General features: G+C 45.7%; 1 protein-coding gene across 1 annotated transcript in view; it reads left to right on the forward strand.

The window, feature by feature from the left end:
• Positions 1-17,542, forward strand: part of dnah9 (dynein, axonemal, heavy chain 9) — a 467,621-nt gene that overhangs the window by 248,005 nt on the left and 202,074 nt on the right. Inside the window, exons 48-49 of the mRNA XM_078400937.1 lie at positions 10,918-11,178; positions 14,830-15,255. Of these exons, the coding sequence (XP_078257063.1) occupies positions 10,918-11,178; positions 14,830-15,255 (687 nt within the window). The remainder of the gene's footprint in view (positions 1-10,917; positions 11,179-14,829; positions 15,256-17,542) is intronic.

Here is a 17,542-nt window from a genome sequence, read left to right on the forward strand (position 1 = left end):
TGGTGGCCCAGCGGTAGAGTTGCTGCCTTACTGCGCTTGTGTTCGAGACCTGTGTTCGATCCCGCTGTCTGTACGGAGTTTGTACGTTCTCCCCGTGACAGTGTGGGTTTTCTCCAGGACCTTCGGTTTCCCCCCACACTCCAAAGACGTACAGGTTTACGGGTTAATTGGCTTGGTATAAGTGTAAATCGTCCCTAGCATATGTAGGATAGCATTTATATGCAAGGATCACTGGTCGTTGCGGATTCGGTGGGCCGAAGGGCCTGTTTCCTCGCTGTATCTCTAAACTAAACTAAACTAAACTTTCAATAAAGCTCTTATTGTTTCAGCAACCTTCTCAATTGTTCCTAAATTCTTCAGTGTGCGTTTCCTCTGGTCTTCTCTAGTGCACCCAGTTGTATTAATGTTTTTGTATTATTGTTCTTCATACTTCATACCAAAATATGTTGGCGTTTAAGGTCAACACCCTTCGTCTAAACTGAAAAAGAAGAGGAGAAATAGCCAGTATAAAGAGACAGGTGGAGCGGTTGAGCAAGAGATAGTGAGCGAGGATGGGGAGAGGATGATTGGCAAAACACAGGGCAGGGATGGGGACGGAGGGGATGGGGACAGAGGTTGGGAGGTGAAAAGCACGGAATAACAGGCTGCAGATTGGTGTGAAGAGGAACTGAATAAGGTGATAAGGTCACAGAAGGGTGGGAGGGGTGGCAGCTGTGGGGGGAGGGGATCCAATCAGAGGAGTGTGGGGGGTGGGGGGAGAAACAGGTGATAGGAGGCCATTGTGGGAAGAAGGGAGGCACGGTGGCGCAGCAGTAGAGTTGCTGCCTTACAACGAATGCAGCGCCGGAGACTCAGGTTCGATCCTGACTACGGGCGCCGTCTGTACGGAGTTTGTACGTTCTCCCCGTGACCTGCGTGGGTTTTCTCCGAGATCTTCGGTTTCCTCCCACACTCCAAAGACGTACAGGTATGTAGGTTAATTGGCTGGGTAAAATGTAAAAATTGTCCCTAGTGTGTGTAGGATAGTGTTAATGTGCGGGGATCGCTGGGCGGCGCGGACCCGTTGGGCCGAAGGGCCTGTTTCCGCGCTGTATATCTAAATCTAAAAAGGGTGTGCGTGAGAGGACCGGGGTACAAAGGAGGAGAGAAGAAGTGGCAGAATAAAGGGGAAGTGTAAGGAGGTGGGAGGAGGGGTGGGGCTTGCAAGTGATAGGTGGGTACAGATGAGGAAGGGCTTAGTTTAAATTAGTTTAGAGATACAGCGTGGAAACAGGCCCTTCGGCCCAACCAAGTCCACACCGACCAGTGATCCCCGCGCGCTAACACTATCCCTCACCCACTAGGGACAATTTACAATTTTACGAAGCCAATTAACCTACAAACCTGTACGTCTTTGGAGTGTGGGTGGAAACCGGAGCTCCCGGGGAAAACCCACGCAGTTTATCAGGAGAACGTACAAGCTCCGTACAGACAGCATGCTTAGTCAGGATCAAACCCGGGTCTCTGGCGTTGTAAGGCAGCAACTCTACCGCTGCGCCACCGTGCTGCAGTCCCTTGATTAAGCAGACGGTCATGCTGGAGAGGGGAAAATGGAGTTAGGGAGTTTCAGAGCTGATGATTGGAGAACAAAAGGCTGCAGCTTATGGGATCACATCAGAAACAAAGGTGAAGAACGGAACTGAATGTAGAAGATGGTGGCAGATGGGAATGACAGGAGGGGGGGGGGGGGGGGGGGGGGGGGGAATGCTGAGGGGATCCGGAGGGAGCAGGGATTGGATGTTGAGCAGTCGGAGTAGTGGGACGAGGGGCAAATAAATGGGGAGATGGGGCCGGGGACTGTTTTGGGAAGAAGAGTGTGTGTCAGAGGACCAGCGTCAATAGGAGACAGAGGGTGTGCAGGCTTCCTGACATTGGAGAAATCTGACTGCGTGCCTTTGGATTGTAGACTACCCAGGCGGAATGTGTGATAGGGTGTATAGGAAGTACGTAACTGCAGACGCTGGTTTACACCAAAGATAGACACAAAATGCTGAGTAACTCAGCGGGTCAGACAGCATCTCTGGAGGGAAGGAATGGGTCCATTCCTTCTATCCAGAGATGCTGCCTGTCCTGCTGAGTTACTTCAACATTTTGTGTCTCTCTCACGAGTGTTAGTGTGCTGTTCCTCGTGCTGTGCTTGAATAATCTGCAGCCCAATGGTGGAGGATGAATAATGCTACACTAATCAACCTTTCCTCACCTGTGTTCACCTGTATCGCTTGCGAGCTCGTGCCCCACCCCCTCCGCCCACCTTCTCACACGGACTACTTCACATTGACTGTTTCAGTCTGGAGAAAGGTTTTCAGATTGGAACACAGACTATCTATTTCAGCAACTCTCCCCTTATGGCACAGAGACCTGTCTACTGGCTGTCACTGAGTAATGGGCTTGTGATGAAAGGTCGTTGACCATCACTCTTAACTTTATTTCTCTACACAGACGCTGTCTGATGTGCTACTTTCATAGCTTTCGGCATTTGTTTTGGATTTTCAGTACATGGATAGCCTTGCTTCTTCATACAATACAATACAATACAATACAATACAATACAATATATCTTTATTGTCATTGTACAGGGGTACAACGAGATTGGGAATGCGCCTCCCATACGATGCAATAAATTAATTAGCTAGTCAGTATTAATTTAAACAACCCAATGAAACAAATTGGAACAGCTTTAAAACAGAATAAAATACAAGTAGAATAAGAAAATAACTGCAGATGCTGGTACAAATCGATTTATTCACAAAATGCTGGAGTAACTCAGCAGGTCAGGCAGCATCTCGGGAGAGAAGGAATGGGTGACGTTTCAGGTCGAGACCCTTCTTCAGACTGATGTCGGGGGTGGGACAAAGGAAGGATATAGGTGGAGACAGGAAGATAGAGGGAGATCTGGGAAGGAGGAGGGGAAGGGAGGGACAGAGGAGCTATCTGAAGTTGGAGAAGTCGACGTTCATACCACCGGGCCGCAAACTGCCCAGGCGAAATATGAGGTGCTGCTCCTCCAATTTCCGGCGGGCCTCACTGTGGCACTGGAGGAGGCCCATGACAGAGAGGTCAGACTGGGAATGGGAGGGGGAGTTAAAGTGCTGGGCCACCGGGAGATCAGTTGCGTTAATGCGGACCGAGCGCAGGTGTTCAGCGAAGCGATCGCCGAGCCTGCGCTTGGTTTCGCCGATATAAATAAGTTGACATCTAGAGCAGCGGATGCAATAGATGAGGTTGGAGGAGGTGCAGGTGAACCTCTGTCTCACCTGGAAAGACTGTTTGGGTCCTTTGATGGAGTTGAGGGGGGAGGTAAAGGGACAGGTGTTGCATCTCGTGCGGTTGCAAGGGAAAGTGCCCGGGGTTAGGGTGGTTTGGGTAGGAAGGGACGAGTGGACCAGGGAGTTGCGGAGGGAACGGTCTCTGCGGAACGCAGAGAGGGGAGGGGATGGGAAGATATGGCCAGTGGTGGGGTCCTGTTGTAGGTGACGGAAATGTTGGTGGATGATATGTTGGATCCGCTGGCTGGTGGGGTGGAAGGTGAGAACGAGGGGGATCCTGTCCTTGTTGCGAGTGGGGGGAGGGGGAGCAAGAGCGGAGCTGCGGGATGTAGAAAAAACCCTAGTGAGAGCCTCATCTATGATGGAGGAGGGGAAGCCCCGTTTTCTGAAAAACGAGGACATCTCGGAAGCCCTAGTCTGAAACACCTCATCCCGGGCGCAGATGCGGCGTAGACGGAGGAATTGGGAGTAGGGGATAGACTTTTTGCAGGGGACCGGGTGGGAAGAAGTGTAGTCCAGATAGCTGTGCGAGTCGGTGGGCTTGTAGTAAATGTCCGTCACTAGTTTTTCTCCTGTGATGGAGATGGTGAAGTCCAGAAACGGGAGGGTGATATCAGAGATAGTCCAGGTATATTTAAGGGTCCAGAAACGGGAGGGAGATGTCAGACTGTTGCAGGGGTGTGAAGAGTCTTTGTGGATGCTGGTAGCTTTTCTGAGGCATCGTGTGTTGTAGATGCCCTCCAAGGCTGGTAGCTGTGTTCCGATGGTCCTCTGAGCTCTATGATTTTAAAACACTGCCCAGTGGACACATCACTTGATTTTCCTTTTGATTGTTACCAATATAGTCAGGCAGAGCAGTTGATCCAATGTCAATCCTCTTACATTGCTGACAAAAGTGAAGGTATCTCCTCATCCACCTTTACATGAGTGAAACTATAGTCAGAACTCTATTGAATGTTATCTGTTCATATGCATTGTCTTGCACCCACCTCAGCTTTTTGATTTCATGTCTGTGAATGTATTAGGATCATGGTAAAAGTGTAGATGTTTTACAGAGGTGCAGTTTTCCAGAAATCAGGCCTTTAAATTAACTTACTTTCATTATTTTAACATTTTCAGCCATTCGTATTATCTTTCTGATGTCCTCCAAACAAGTCCTCATGATTTTTTTTTGCTATCTGTTTGATGAATCTTTGATTAGACATCCTATTGTTAGTAATTAATGTTAAAATGGATTTTGCCAGCAGCATGATGATGATTGAAATGTTGACTTGGTGGCGGGGGAGGGGGTGGTGCATATTCAATTATTTTCCTTTTAGAAAAGAAAAATAGCAGTAAGAATCATCAACATTCCATATTAACGAAAGAGAAAAGTTAAATCAATTTACAATAAACTGCCCTCTTCAATTTTGTGCTGATTATTTGCTTGTGCAACTATGTCCGACTGTGGCTATCAGCTCTTTCATTGTTTTGGAATCCCAATGCTTCTGCATCTCGTTCACCGGGTGATGACTCAGCAGCTCAGTCCGTCTGGGCCTACGCGACCTCCCGGTTGCTAAACACTTTAACTCCCAGTCCCACACTGACCTTTCTGTCAGTGAGGCCCAACTCAAATTGGAGGAACAGCATCTCATATTTCGCTTGGGCGGCTTACAGCCCAGCAGTATGAATATTGATGTATCTAACATCAAGTAACCCTTGTTTTTCTCTCCCTCTCCCTCTCCCTCTCCCTCTCCCTCTCCCTCTCCCTCTCCCTCTCCCTCTCCCTCTCCCTCTCCCTCTCCCTCTCCCTCTCCCTCTCCCTCTCCCTCTCCCTCTCCCTCTCCCTCTCCCTCTCCCTCTCCCTCTCCCTCTCCCTCTCCCTCTCCCTCTCCCTCTCCCTCTCCCTCTCCCTCTCCCTCTCCCTCTCCCTCTCCCTCTCCCTCTCCCTCTCCCTCTCCCTCTCCCTCTCCCTCTCCCTCTCCCTCTCCCTCTCCCTCTCCCCCTCTCCCTCTCCCCCTCTTCCCTCTTTCCCTCTTCCCTCTTCCCTCTTCCCTCTCCCTCCCCCTCCCTCCCTTCTCTCCCCCTCCCCCCTAGTTTCACTGTTCTGATTAATTTTGCTGATTGTATGCCTCATTGTTACCTTCCCCGCAGCTAACAATCATCCATTCTCCATTTCCTTGATCACCGTCGGCTTTGATCTGTCGTTTTCACACCTAACCCTTCCACATATCTCTAGTCTCCCTCTCACCTGACTCTAAATCTGAAGAAGAGTCTCGATCCGAGACGTCGCCCATTCCTTCTCTCCAGAGATGCTGCCTGACCTGCTGAACACTCCAGTATTTTGTGTCTATCTTCGCTGTGAACCAGCATCTGCAGTACCTTCCTACAATTACTCCCTTTACCACATCAGGACCCTGGTTCTTGTGCTCCCTTGAAACTTATCAAGGCCCCAGGTCCTGCACTCTTTTGAAATTCACTGGGGCCCGGGCCCCATTACCACACTCCCTAGAAACATGCCAGGGCCCCAGTTCCTGAACTCCCTTGAAACTTTCTGGGGCCCAATTTCCTCCAATCCATTGAATCTCATTACGTTTACTGGAAAACCTATTATACTACTGTGTAACACCTAACAGAAGAGTAAATTAAAAGTGCATTAGGGTATTAAGAGAAATAACATCTATCAGTCTGCAAGATCTGGCGGACCAACACCATCAAAGATCCGGATGATAGGATGAACAGTTTTACTCTGGTATAATTTGTTGATAACCTTGGCCTGATGTTGTTCAGATTGATCGATTCAATAGTTTTAATTCCCATAATTTATTCATGTTCTGCCTTCTGGTATTGCTTGCTCTGGCTATTTGCCCATGTTGCCCTTTACTACCACTCTTGTGTTTCCTTTCTTGATTACAAATATGGTGAATTAACATGTCAGGGACTATTTTAATCTGTGTATTTCTTTTGTTCTGTATTTAATACATCTCGACTGGAAATGGTTATTGGAAGAAAAAAAATACTAAAAATACAAGGGGATGTAATGGAACTGCACTCACGGTCCAGGTTAATGCAGCCCACCATACAAGAACTGCATTGCTCTATAGACAATAGACAATAGACAATAGGTGTAGGAGGAGGCCATTCGGCCCTTCGAGCCAGCACCGTCATTCAATGTGATCATGGCTGATCATTTTCAATCAGTACCCCGTTCCTGCCTTCTCCCCATACCCCCTGACTCCACTATTCTTAAGAGCTCTATCTAGCTCTCTCTTGAATGCATTCAGAGAATTGGCCTCCACTGCCTTCTGAGGCAGAGAATTCCACAGATTCACAACTCTCTGACTGAAAAAGTTTTTCCTCATCTCAGTTCTAAATGGCCTACCCCTTATTCTTAAACTGTGGCCCCTTGTTCTGGACTCCCCCAACATTGGGAACATGTTTCCTGCCTCTAATGTTTCCAACCCCTTAATAATCTCTACTAGACACGACCAGGCCCTTCACTGTTTGCTGCAGTGGCTATCACGGCCCTAGTGTCTACTGTCAAGATCATGCATTGCCAAGACTTTCTCAAAAGAACTCTGTAAATCCGTGGTGTGCTTTGGATTTTGGGCACTTCCTTCTCTCCTCCATACTTTGGTCTTGCCATCACTTTGATATAAGTTAATCTTCGGCTCATCTGTCCACAAGACCTTTTTCCAGAACTGTGGTTGCCCTTTTAAGTACTTCTTGGCAACCTGTAACTTGGCAATCCTATTTTTGCAGCTAACCAGTGGTTTGCATCTTGCAGTGTAGCCTCTGTATTTCTGTTCATGACGTTTTCTGTGGACAGTGGTCATTGACAAATCTGCATCTGACTCCTGAAGAGTATTTCTGATCTGTCGGACAGGTGTTTGGGGATTTTTCTTTATTTTCGAAAGAATTCTTCTGTCATCAGCTGTGGAGGTCTTCCTTGGCCTACCAGTCCCCTTGCGATTAGTAAGCTCACCAGTGCTCTCTTTCTTCTTAATGATGTTCCAAACAGTTGATTTTGGTAAGCCTCAGATTTGGCTGATGTCTCTAACCGTTTTATTCTTGTTTCTCAGTCTCATTATGGCTTCTTTGACTTTCATTAGCACAATTTTGGTCCTCATTTTGATAAACATCAATAAAAGTTTCCAAAGGTGATGGAAAGACTGGAGGAAAGTCTAGGTGCTGAGAGCTCTCTTATACCTGCTTTAAGGAGGCATTTAAACACACCTGAGCAATTACCAGCGCCTGTGAAGCCATGTGTCCCAAACATTATTATAAGAAAATAACTGCAGATGCTGGTACAAATTGATTTATTCACAAAATCAGAATGAAGAAGGGTCTCGACCCGAAACGTCACCCATTCCTTCTCTCCCGAGATGCTGCCTGACCTGCTGAGTTACTCCAGCATTTTGTGAATAAATCAGAATGTCCCAAACATTATGGTGACCTGAAATGGGGGGACTATGTATAAACACAGCTGTAATTTCTACACGGTGAAACGAAAATGTATAAAAATAGCCTTTAATAAAATCTGACAATGAGCACTTTAACCACATGTGATTTTTTCTATTACAAATCTCAAATTGTGGAGTACAGAGGCAAATAAATAAATGATGGGTCTTTGTCCCAAACATTATGGAGGGCACTGTAATTATTGGTAGTGGGTGTGCTTATTAAAAATATGTTTTCTTACAATTGGTGCCTCAGAGAAAGACTTTGGTTGTTTCCATGGTAACATCTCTGTGGTGCAAGGAGTGGAGAGCTGAGGGTAAAACAAAACTATTGAAGTATGAAAATGAAAGGTGAATGAGATAAAGAAGAAATTAAAACAACCAAGTAGTGGTGATCTCGGGAACAAAAATGCTTACCATGTCTAATAATTCAAGTAAAGGTCTGAAAGTCTTGAAATATATTCACACTGCTTTGCCATTGAGTCTTTCATGTGAAAGATCGTGCACAAGTCATTTTTACACGAACAACACAAGATGAAGTTAGATCAATCGAGTGGTAGATGAATGATATAGCACAAGTGTGGCATAAAATCGACCATTAAATGTGATCTGTACCTTATAATGTGTATGGTATGTCATGAAACCATTGGCCCCATAGTTCCATGCATCGAGTGTCCGTACACCCAAACTCCATTTGGCGCACAGAAGTGATAACATTCATATTTAATCTCTGCTGACAAAATGGGTGTACATATGAAGCAATCAAGTCTTATATGTATGGACCACATACAAGAAAGTGGGTATTTCCAGTAAGAAGCATCCAGACTCATGCTATGTCATTACATAAGTCTTTGTTCGTCTGTTTGTTTGAGTTCTCTTGATGTTACATCTGATTGCAATAAAGAACATTTTTAGTTATGATTGGAGTAATGCCTGTGGAGCTTTGTTTGGAGAGGGCCTTGGGTATGTTGAGGAAAGAACTGCAGATGCTGGTTTACACCAAAGATAGACACAAATGCCGGAGTAACTGAACGGGAACAAAACTCAGTCTGAAGAATGGTCTCAACCCTAAACGTCACCCATTCCTTCTCTCCAGAGATGCTGCCTGTCCCGCTGAGTTACTCCAGCATTTTGTGTCTGTCTTGGGCATGTTGCTATCTCCATAGGTCTTCATTGGAAAAGCAGAGTAACAGAATGGCTGCCTTGCCACCATTCCACACAGGTCACCCACGTTGACAGTAACTGGCAGCACAACTTTAAGAGGTCATGATTTTGCATCAAAGAGTGTAAGTTAGTTTTCTGTGCCATGAAAAACACGGACAATGTGGAAAAGGTCACCAGTCATGCTGCTAATGTGCATGGATTCTAGCATAAAGTACACAGCATTCACCTTTTGCCATTGCCAACTAGACAAACTGGCATGGGCGCCTCATGTAGCACTATGTCAGCACGTGGTTTCATATATGAATGGATTACTATGTACGTCCATACATTGAAGTATGCTCTGCATTTGTTAAGTGAACGTCCAAAATCACTGCAGTCTACGTTACTGTACTTATATTTAATTGAGAATTCTGTTCAAAACCATTGGTTTAAAGATTGTCCTGGCTGTTCAGCAGTGGTGTAGGCTGTTGGATGTACCCCTAAAGGTGGAAGGGAATGGGAGATGGGAGTCTGCATTGGCTGGCTGGGTACCTTGTCTGTGGGAGATCTAGTCGGAGAACTGGGGTGGGGGAGGGATGGAGGAAGAGGGAAAGCAAGGGTTACTTGCAGAAAGTTAGAGAAATCAATATCCATGCTGGGTTGGACGCTGTCCCTCCCCCACCCTCGTTCTCCAACGAGTTTCACTGTCCTTCGGGTTAATTTTACTGTTTGTATACTGCCTTGTCACCTTCCCCTAACTAAGGACCATTTCACATTTCCTTCAACCATCTCGTTTCATCTGTCATTTTCACACCTTACCCTTCCATATCTCTAGACACCCCCTCCCCGACTCTCAGTCTGAAGAAGGGTCTCGACCCGAAACGTCACCCATTCCTTCTCTCCAGAGATGCTGCCTGACCTGCTGAGTTACTCCAACATTTTGTATCTATCTTCAGTGTGTAAACCAGCATCTGCAGTTCCTTCCCACACATCAGAGTTATATTGTATTGTTTGTGTCTATTCTAGCTGGAAAATAAGATGCTGAGGGATGACCTTTAAGAGGCTTTCAAAATTATGAGGGTCATTGATACACCAGATATCTCAGTCTCAGAGTAGAGGAGTTGGTAGAAGGTGGCGCGGGTTTAAGGTGAGAGGCGAAGAAAATGAAAGGAAATGAGAGGGGTAAGGTTTCCACATAGAGGGTGGTGAACATTTGGAGTGTGCTACCAACAGAGGTCATAGCAGCAGAGACTATTACAACATTTAGAAAGCACGTGGACAGGTACTTGGAAAGAAAAGGTATAGAAAAGGCGAGTGATTGGGATTAGTGTAGGTGGAGTGTACATGGATGAGGCAGGCTTTAAGGGTCAGTTTCTGTGCTGTACACCTCAATGATTCAAAATTCAAAAAATGGATTTGTGAAAATAGACACAAAATGCCAGAGTAACTCAGCGGGACAGGCAGCATCTCTGGATAGAAAGAATGGATAATGTTTTGGGTTGAGACCCTTCATCAGACAGTGAATTGGTGAAATTCTGGCCATAGGTTGAATATGAAGTGATAATAGATGCTGTAACAATATATTTCAACTGTCTAACATTGGAATATCATAGACTGATAGAACAGAAAGCAGGGGAAAAAATAGGCAGTAGATTGTTTGGCTGATCCAGGATAATTTGGGTGGTGGGATTACCAGTTGAACCCAATCGCAGATCCAATGAAGATGTACAATCATAGAAGTGGAAATCATTTAATGAGCAATTGGATGCCTGTTGCAGTTGTGATGGAGATGAGAGTCGTTCCGGGGCTGTTTGGTGTCAATGAACTCCAGATACTAATATTCATTTGGAAAGCAATAGACGTGGACAGATAGCAGGAGAACAATAGACAGTATATTGGTCAGGGCAACGAATGGCAAAACATTCAGAATGATGTTTGCATTAATGCAAATGGGTCTTTGATATTTGAAGGGTTTCTGTGCTCTGTGACTGCACCTGATAATGATCCCTTTATTCATTTCCAATAAATAGGTGGATGATCTCAAAGCTAAACTGGCAGCCCAGGAGGTTGAGTTAAAGCAGAAGAATGAAGATGCCGATAAACTGATTGAAGTAGTTGGAGTTGAAACAGAAAAAGTAAGCAAAGAAAAAGTCATTGCTGATCAGGAGGAAATGAAGGTGGCTGACATTGCCCGGGAAGTCACTCGAACGCAGAAAGACTGTGAAGAGGATTTAACAAAAGCTGAGCCTGCCCTTCTAGCAGCTCAGGAAGCACTTAACACTCTGAATAAGGTAAGAAGTTAAAATAATTTAAAAGAAAGGCACCTTGAAATTACTTCATGGTTTGGAGGTAGAAAACGATCCCAAGGGACAAATCAGAATGATAAGTGGGGAAAGGGACAGCGATCCAATAAAGATGCAGATGAGTTGGAATGGAGGGTCGGGTAATGTTGCCTGAGCTGGGCATTGGCAGGGAATAACTGCTTCAGTGTGGAGTTGTAGCGGGAGTGATCGGTTCAGCCTGAAATAAGGCTAGACGTCAGGTTAGTCCAGTCGGGATGGCTTTATTAATGCAAGAAGCTGCCAGCACACATGTTCACTCTCCTCTCTCTCCACAAACCCCTGCTGGGAAACCCCATGGACTGGACAGTGCCCAGACCCTGTCAGTCTCAGTGCCGGGGGTTCGGCCAAGGAGTGGCCTAACTCTCAGGAGTCACCACAGAGTCATTATTCGTCAGGCCACTTTCATTCTCCTCTTCCTTTGAGGCAGGTACTATAACGACATTTAAAGATCATTTGGACAGGTACATGTATAGGAAAGACCGGGGGGGGGAGGTGTCTTACCTTTCATGCCTTCGTGGTGGGCTGCGGGAGGCGGCCCCAGGGCACGAAGGTTGGACCGCCTGGGCGGGGAGTGGGACAACAGGCCAGGGATGTTCGGATGGAGGCGACGGCTGCAATGGGCCTTTATGGCCTGTCGGGAGTGCGAAATAGCACTAAAACCTGGCAACTAATGCATATAGGCTCACCGTGTGCTTCTATGCATTATGTACCTAATGGGCATTGTACCTGCGTACGGCAATGATCTTACTGATCTGTATGCAAAACAGGAATCCCACTGTACCTTGGTACATGCGATGATAAAGGAACCATTGAGCCATTGATTTGGAGTGATATGGGCCACATATGGGTAGATGGGACTAGTGTAGATGGGCACCTCGGTCGGCATGGGCAAGTTGGGCTGAGGGGCCTGTTTCCTTGCTGTGTGATTCTACGTCTCCTGAGATTAAGTAAAATGGCAGTGTCATAGCTTAAGTAAAAGACAGAGAGAGATTATGGGCCCCTTCAATCTTTCCTGTCCTGTGAGACATTACTCTGTTCAAAAACTGTTTGTACATACACCTGCGGGAACCTGTATTACTTATTTTTTAAAGTCCATGTATCTCCAAGAGTAAGACAAACTAAGGACATTGTTAAGCATAATATAAGTATCAGTTCAATCAGGAACAAATTGGCATCTAATGACATTTGCCATTTGACTGGAATATCAATGTGCTCTGTCAGTGTTGTTGCATTAAGATTACAATCTTCTTCACTGCAGACACACTGTGTAACATACCTTGCATTCAGTTCCACATTACAATAATCGTCGTAATTGTAACACACGCACGCAGAGTAGGGGATTTTTCCAATTGACCTTATCCTAGTTACTTTTGTTTTAATTTACCTTTGAAACGGAATAAAACCTTCTTACATCAAATTAGCTTGTGTAACAGTAAATTATGTGTTCTATACCCTACCCAACCCCCCCATGTCAATACCCTACCCCACAATACCATGTGCTCCAATTTTGCACATTAATCTCTTGTGTGAGACCTTGTCAAAGGCTTTTTGTAAGTCCAGATACACCACATCCACTGGCTCTCCCTTATCCATTCTACTTGTTACATCCTCAAAAAATTACAGAAGATTAGTCAAGCATGATTTCCCCTTCATAAATCCATGCTGATTTTGATCGATCCTATCGCTGCTTTCCAAATACGCTGCTATAACATCTTTAATAATCGACCCAAGCATCTTCCCCACAACCGATGTCAGGCTAACTGGCCTATAATTCCCATTTTTCTCTCTCCCTCCTTTCTTAAAAAGTGGAGTTACATTGGCTACCCTCCAGTCCACAGGAACTGATCCTGAGTCTATAGAACATGGGACAATGATCACCAATGCGTCCACGATTTCTAAGGCCATCTCCTTGAGTACTCTGGGATGCAGACCATCAGGCCCTGGGGATTTATCTGCCTTCAGTCCCAACAGTTTACGTGACACCATTTCCTGACTGATGTGGATTCCCTTCAGTTCTTCCCTCCCACTAGATCCTCGGTCCCCTAGTATTTCTGGGAGAACGTTTGTGTCTTCCTTAGTGAAGACAAAGCCAAAGTACTTGTTTAACTGTTCTGCCATTTCCTTCTTTCCCATTATAAATTCACTTGTCTCTGACTATAAGGGACCTACATTTGTCTTCACTAATCTTTTCCTCTTCACATATCTAAAGAAGCTTTTACAGTCAGTTTTTATATTCCCCACAAGCTTTCTTTCATGCTCTTTTTTCCCCCTCTTAATTAACCCCTTTGTCCTCCTCTGTTGAGTTCTAAATTTCTCCCAGTCTTCCAGTTTGCCGCTTCCTCTGGCCAATTTATATGCCTCTTCCTTGGATTTAACACAATCCTTGACTTCCCTCGTTAGCCTCGGTTGAGCTGCCTTCCCCGTTTTACTTTTTCCCCAGACAGGGATGAACAATTTCTGGAGTTCATCCATGCAGTCTTTAAATCTTTGGCATTGCATCTCCACCGTCAACCCTTTAAGAATAATTAGCTAGTCTATCCTAGCCAATTCCCATCTCATACCTTCAAAGTCTCCTTTCTTTAAGTTCAGTACCCTAGTCTCTGAATTAACCGTGTCACTCTCCATCCTAATGCAGAATTCCACCGTATTATGGTCACTGTTGCCCAAAGGCCTTTGCACAACAAGATCACCAACTAATCCTTCCTCATTACACAATACCCAGTCTAGGATGGTCTGCCCTCTAGTCAGTTCCTCTACATAGTGGTTTAAAAAAATATCCCTTAGACATTCCAGGAAATCCTCCTCCTCAGTGCTGCTACCAATTTGGTTGGCCCAATCTAAATGTAGATTAAAGTCACCCGTGATAACTGCTGTACCTTTGCCACACACATCCCTAATTTCCTGCTTGGTGCTATCCCCAACCTCCCTACTGCTGTTTGGTGGTCTGTGTACAACTCCAACAAGCGTTTTCTGCCCTTGGCTGTTTCGCAGTTCTACCCATACCAATTCTACAGCATCCAAGCTAATGTTTCTCCTTACTATTTATTGCATTAATCTCCTCTTTAACCAGCAATGCCACCCCACCTCCTCTTCCTTTCTGTCCATCCTTCCTGAATATTGAGTACCCCTGCATGTTTAGCTCCCAGCCTTGGTCACCATGGAGCCATGTCTCCGTAACTCCAACTGTATCATATTCTTTAACTGCTGTTTAATTTGCAATGTCACAAAATATTTGTCATGTTTTGTCCCAATATTCATATAAACTAATTTTGCTTGGAAAGGATTTTGGATGCAGTAAACTAGGTCATTTGTACAGGTGTTGTCACAAGCTTGCTCACTAACCATTTGTCTCTGATTTCCTTGATCTTGATGTAATCAATGGCCGTCAGATAGAGTGGAGATTTGGCAATTTCAGTTTACAAGCCGGTCGAGGTTTGGCTTACCACTAGAGGGGTTCATTGCACCATGCTTTTGTGATTCGTGTTATACAACATTCAGATTGTCTTTCCGAACCTCAAAGCAACCCATTCAGATTGATCATAATGTTTCGATACAAAGTAAAATCCATTCTGTTTTATCTGCGACCTCATTTTCTTCCAGAATAACCTGACCGAATTGAAGAGTTTTGGTTCTCCCCCCTCGGCAGTGACTAATGTCACAGCTGCCGTGCTGGTCCTCACAGCTGTCGGGGGCAAGATACCCAAAGACCGTAGCTGGAAGGCAGCGAAGGTTATGATGGCCAAAGTGGATGCTTTCCTCGAGTCCCTGATCAGCTTCGATAAGGAGAACATCCATGACAACTGCCGTAAAGCTATTCAGCCGTACATGCTCGATCCTGAATTCAACCAGGAGTTCATTTCATCCAAGTCGCTTGCTGCTGCTGGCCTTTGCTCCTGGGTTGTCAACATTGTGAGGTTTTATGAAGTCTTCTGTGATGTTGAGCCCAAGCGTAAAGCCTTAAGCAAAGCCAATGCAGAACTAGCTGCTGCCAAGGAGAAGCTGACTATCATAAAAGCCAAGATAAATGTAAGTAGAAAGAAAGGGCAATGTTTACATGTATCACAGTACCACATGGATAGACACAGAGTGCAGGACTGTATTCCTCGACAGTGCTACCTAATTAATGCAGAGGCTTCAAACAAAAGCTATATCGAAACATTTAAAAGCTCTAAACATTAGTAAAGGTCTGTTGAAAATCTCTGCACCGTCTGATGATTGTATCCACCATCTTTGACATAAGATGAGGGCAGCACGATGGCGCAGCAGTAGAGTTGCTGCCTTACAGCGCCAGAGACCCGGGTTCGATCCTGACTACGGGTGCTGTCTGTACGGAGTTTGTACGTTCTCCCCGTGACCTGCGTGGGTTTTCTCTGAGATAATAGACAATAGGTGTAGGAGGAGGCCATTCGGCCCTTCGAGCCAGCACCGCCATTCAATGTGATAATGGCTGATCATTCTTAATCAGTACCCCGTTCCTGCCTTCTCCCCATACCCCCTGACTCCGCTATCCTTAAGAGCTCTATCCAGCTCTCTCTTGAATGCATTCAGAGAATTGACCTCCACTGCCTTCTGAGGCAGAGAGTTCCACAGATTCACAACTCTCTGACTGAAAAAGTTTTTCCTCATCTCAGTTCTAAATGGCTTACCACTTATTCTTAAACTGTGGCCCCTTGTTCTGGACTCCCCTAACATTGGGAACATGTTTCCTGCCTCTAACGTGTCCAACCCCTTAATAATCTTATATGTTTTGTGCCATAGTGAGATCTTCGATTTCCTCCCGTACACCAGAGATGTACATGTTTGTAGGTTAATTGGCTGGGTAAAATTGCAAATTGTCCGTGTGTAGGATAGTGTTAATTAATGTGTGGGGATCGCTGGTCGGCGTGGGCCCGGTGGGCTGAAGTGCCTGTTTCCGCGCTGTATCTCCAAACTAAACTAAGCAAAACTTAACATTCGCACCTGCTGTGCTTGCTGCTGCCTGCACTTTTCATAAGCTGCAAAACTGGCCACCCGCATTAATGCAGTTCGTGTAGGAAGGAACTGCAGATGCTGGTTTAAACCGAAGATAGACACAAAATGCTGGAGTAACTCAGTGGGACAGGCAGCATCTCTGGAGAGAAGGAAGGGGTGACTTTTCGAAACGTCAGTCATTCCTTCTCTCCAGAGATGCTGTCTGTCCTGTTGAATTAATGCAACTTGCATCTGCTGCTGCCTGCGTGCTTGGTGCCACCTGTGCAGTGAGAGCACAGTTTTGCAGATGATTGCAAGCCTACTCCCAGCCACGCCACCCCTGAATAGCCCAGCCCTGCGCAACTTAGAGAGTGATACAGTGTGGAAACAGGCCCTTCGGCCCAACTCGCCCACACCACAACAGTGGGCTTTTGGGTGACGTTGCTTCATCCTAAGGGGACTGGAACAAGCGGACCCCATGAAACAACCCTTAAGATTCAGCCACTTGTCTCAATATCCCTGACATTTGATTATCACCAATGTTTGAGTACCACTGACTTTAGAAGCATTTGAAAACGCAGGCTCGGCGATCGCTTCGCTCAACACCTTCGCTAAGTCCGCCTTAACCAACCTGATCTCCCGGTGGCTGAGCACTTCAACTCCCCCTCCCACTCCCAGTCTGACCTTTCTATCATGGGCCTCCTCCAGTGCCATAGTGAGGCCCACTGGAAATTGGAGGAACAGCACCTCATATTTCGCCTGGGCAGCTTGCAGCCCAGTGGTATGAACATTGACTTCTCCAACTTTAGATAGTTCCTCTGTCCCTCTCTTCCCCTCCCCCTTCCCAGATCTCCCTCTATCTTCCTGTCTCCACCTATATCCTTCCTTGGTCCCGCCCCCCTGACATCAGTCTGAAGAAGGGTCTCGACCAGAAACGTCACCCATTACTTCTCTCCTGAGATGCTGCCTGACCTGCTGAGTTACTCCAGCATTTTGTGAATAAATACCTTCGATTTGTACCAGCATCTGCAGTTATTTTCTTACACTGAAAACTATTAGATATCAATTCAAAACTACAATTTTTAAAAATTATAAAAAATTCAAATCATTTGGAGAAAACATAAAAGCAATAAAAAAAACATTGAAGTAAAGAATAAACATATGAAATAGTTAATAGTTTCCCTTGCCTGTTGTAGTCATCCCCCTCTATTGAACCCCTTGCACTCATAGTTGCTGTGCCAGCTTTACTGTGGCAGGTTTAGGTGGCAGATCCCACTCTGTGAGTGAGGGGGGATTGCTGCAGGTTTTTGATGGTCGTCTGGACATTGCCAGGAATAACCGCCCAACAAGCTCAGCACATCTG

The sequence above is a fragment of the Rhinoraja longicauda genome, chromosome 6, assembly GCF_053455715.1.
Source record: "Rhinoraja longicauda isolate Sanriku21f chromosome 6, sRhiLon1.1, whole genome shotgun sequence".
NCBI lineage: Eukaryota > Metazoa > Chordata > Chondrichthyes > Rajiformes > Arhynchobatidae > Rhinoraja > Rhinoraja longicauda.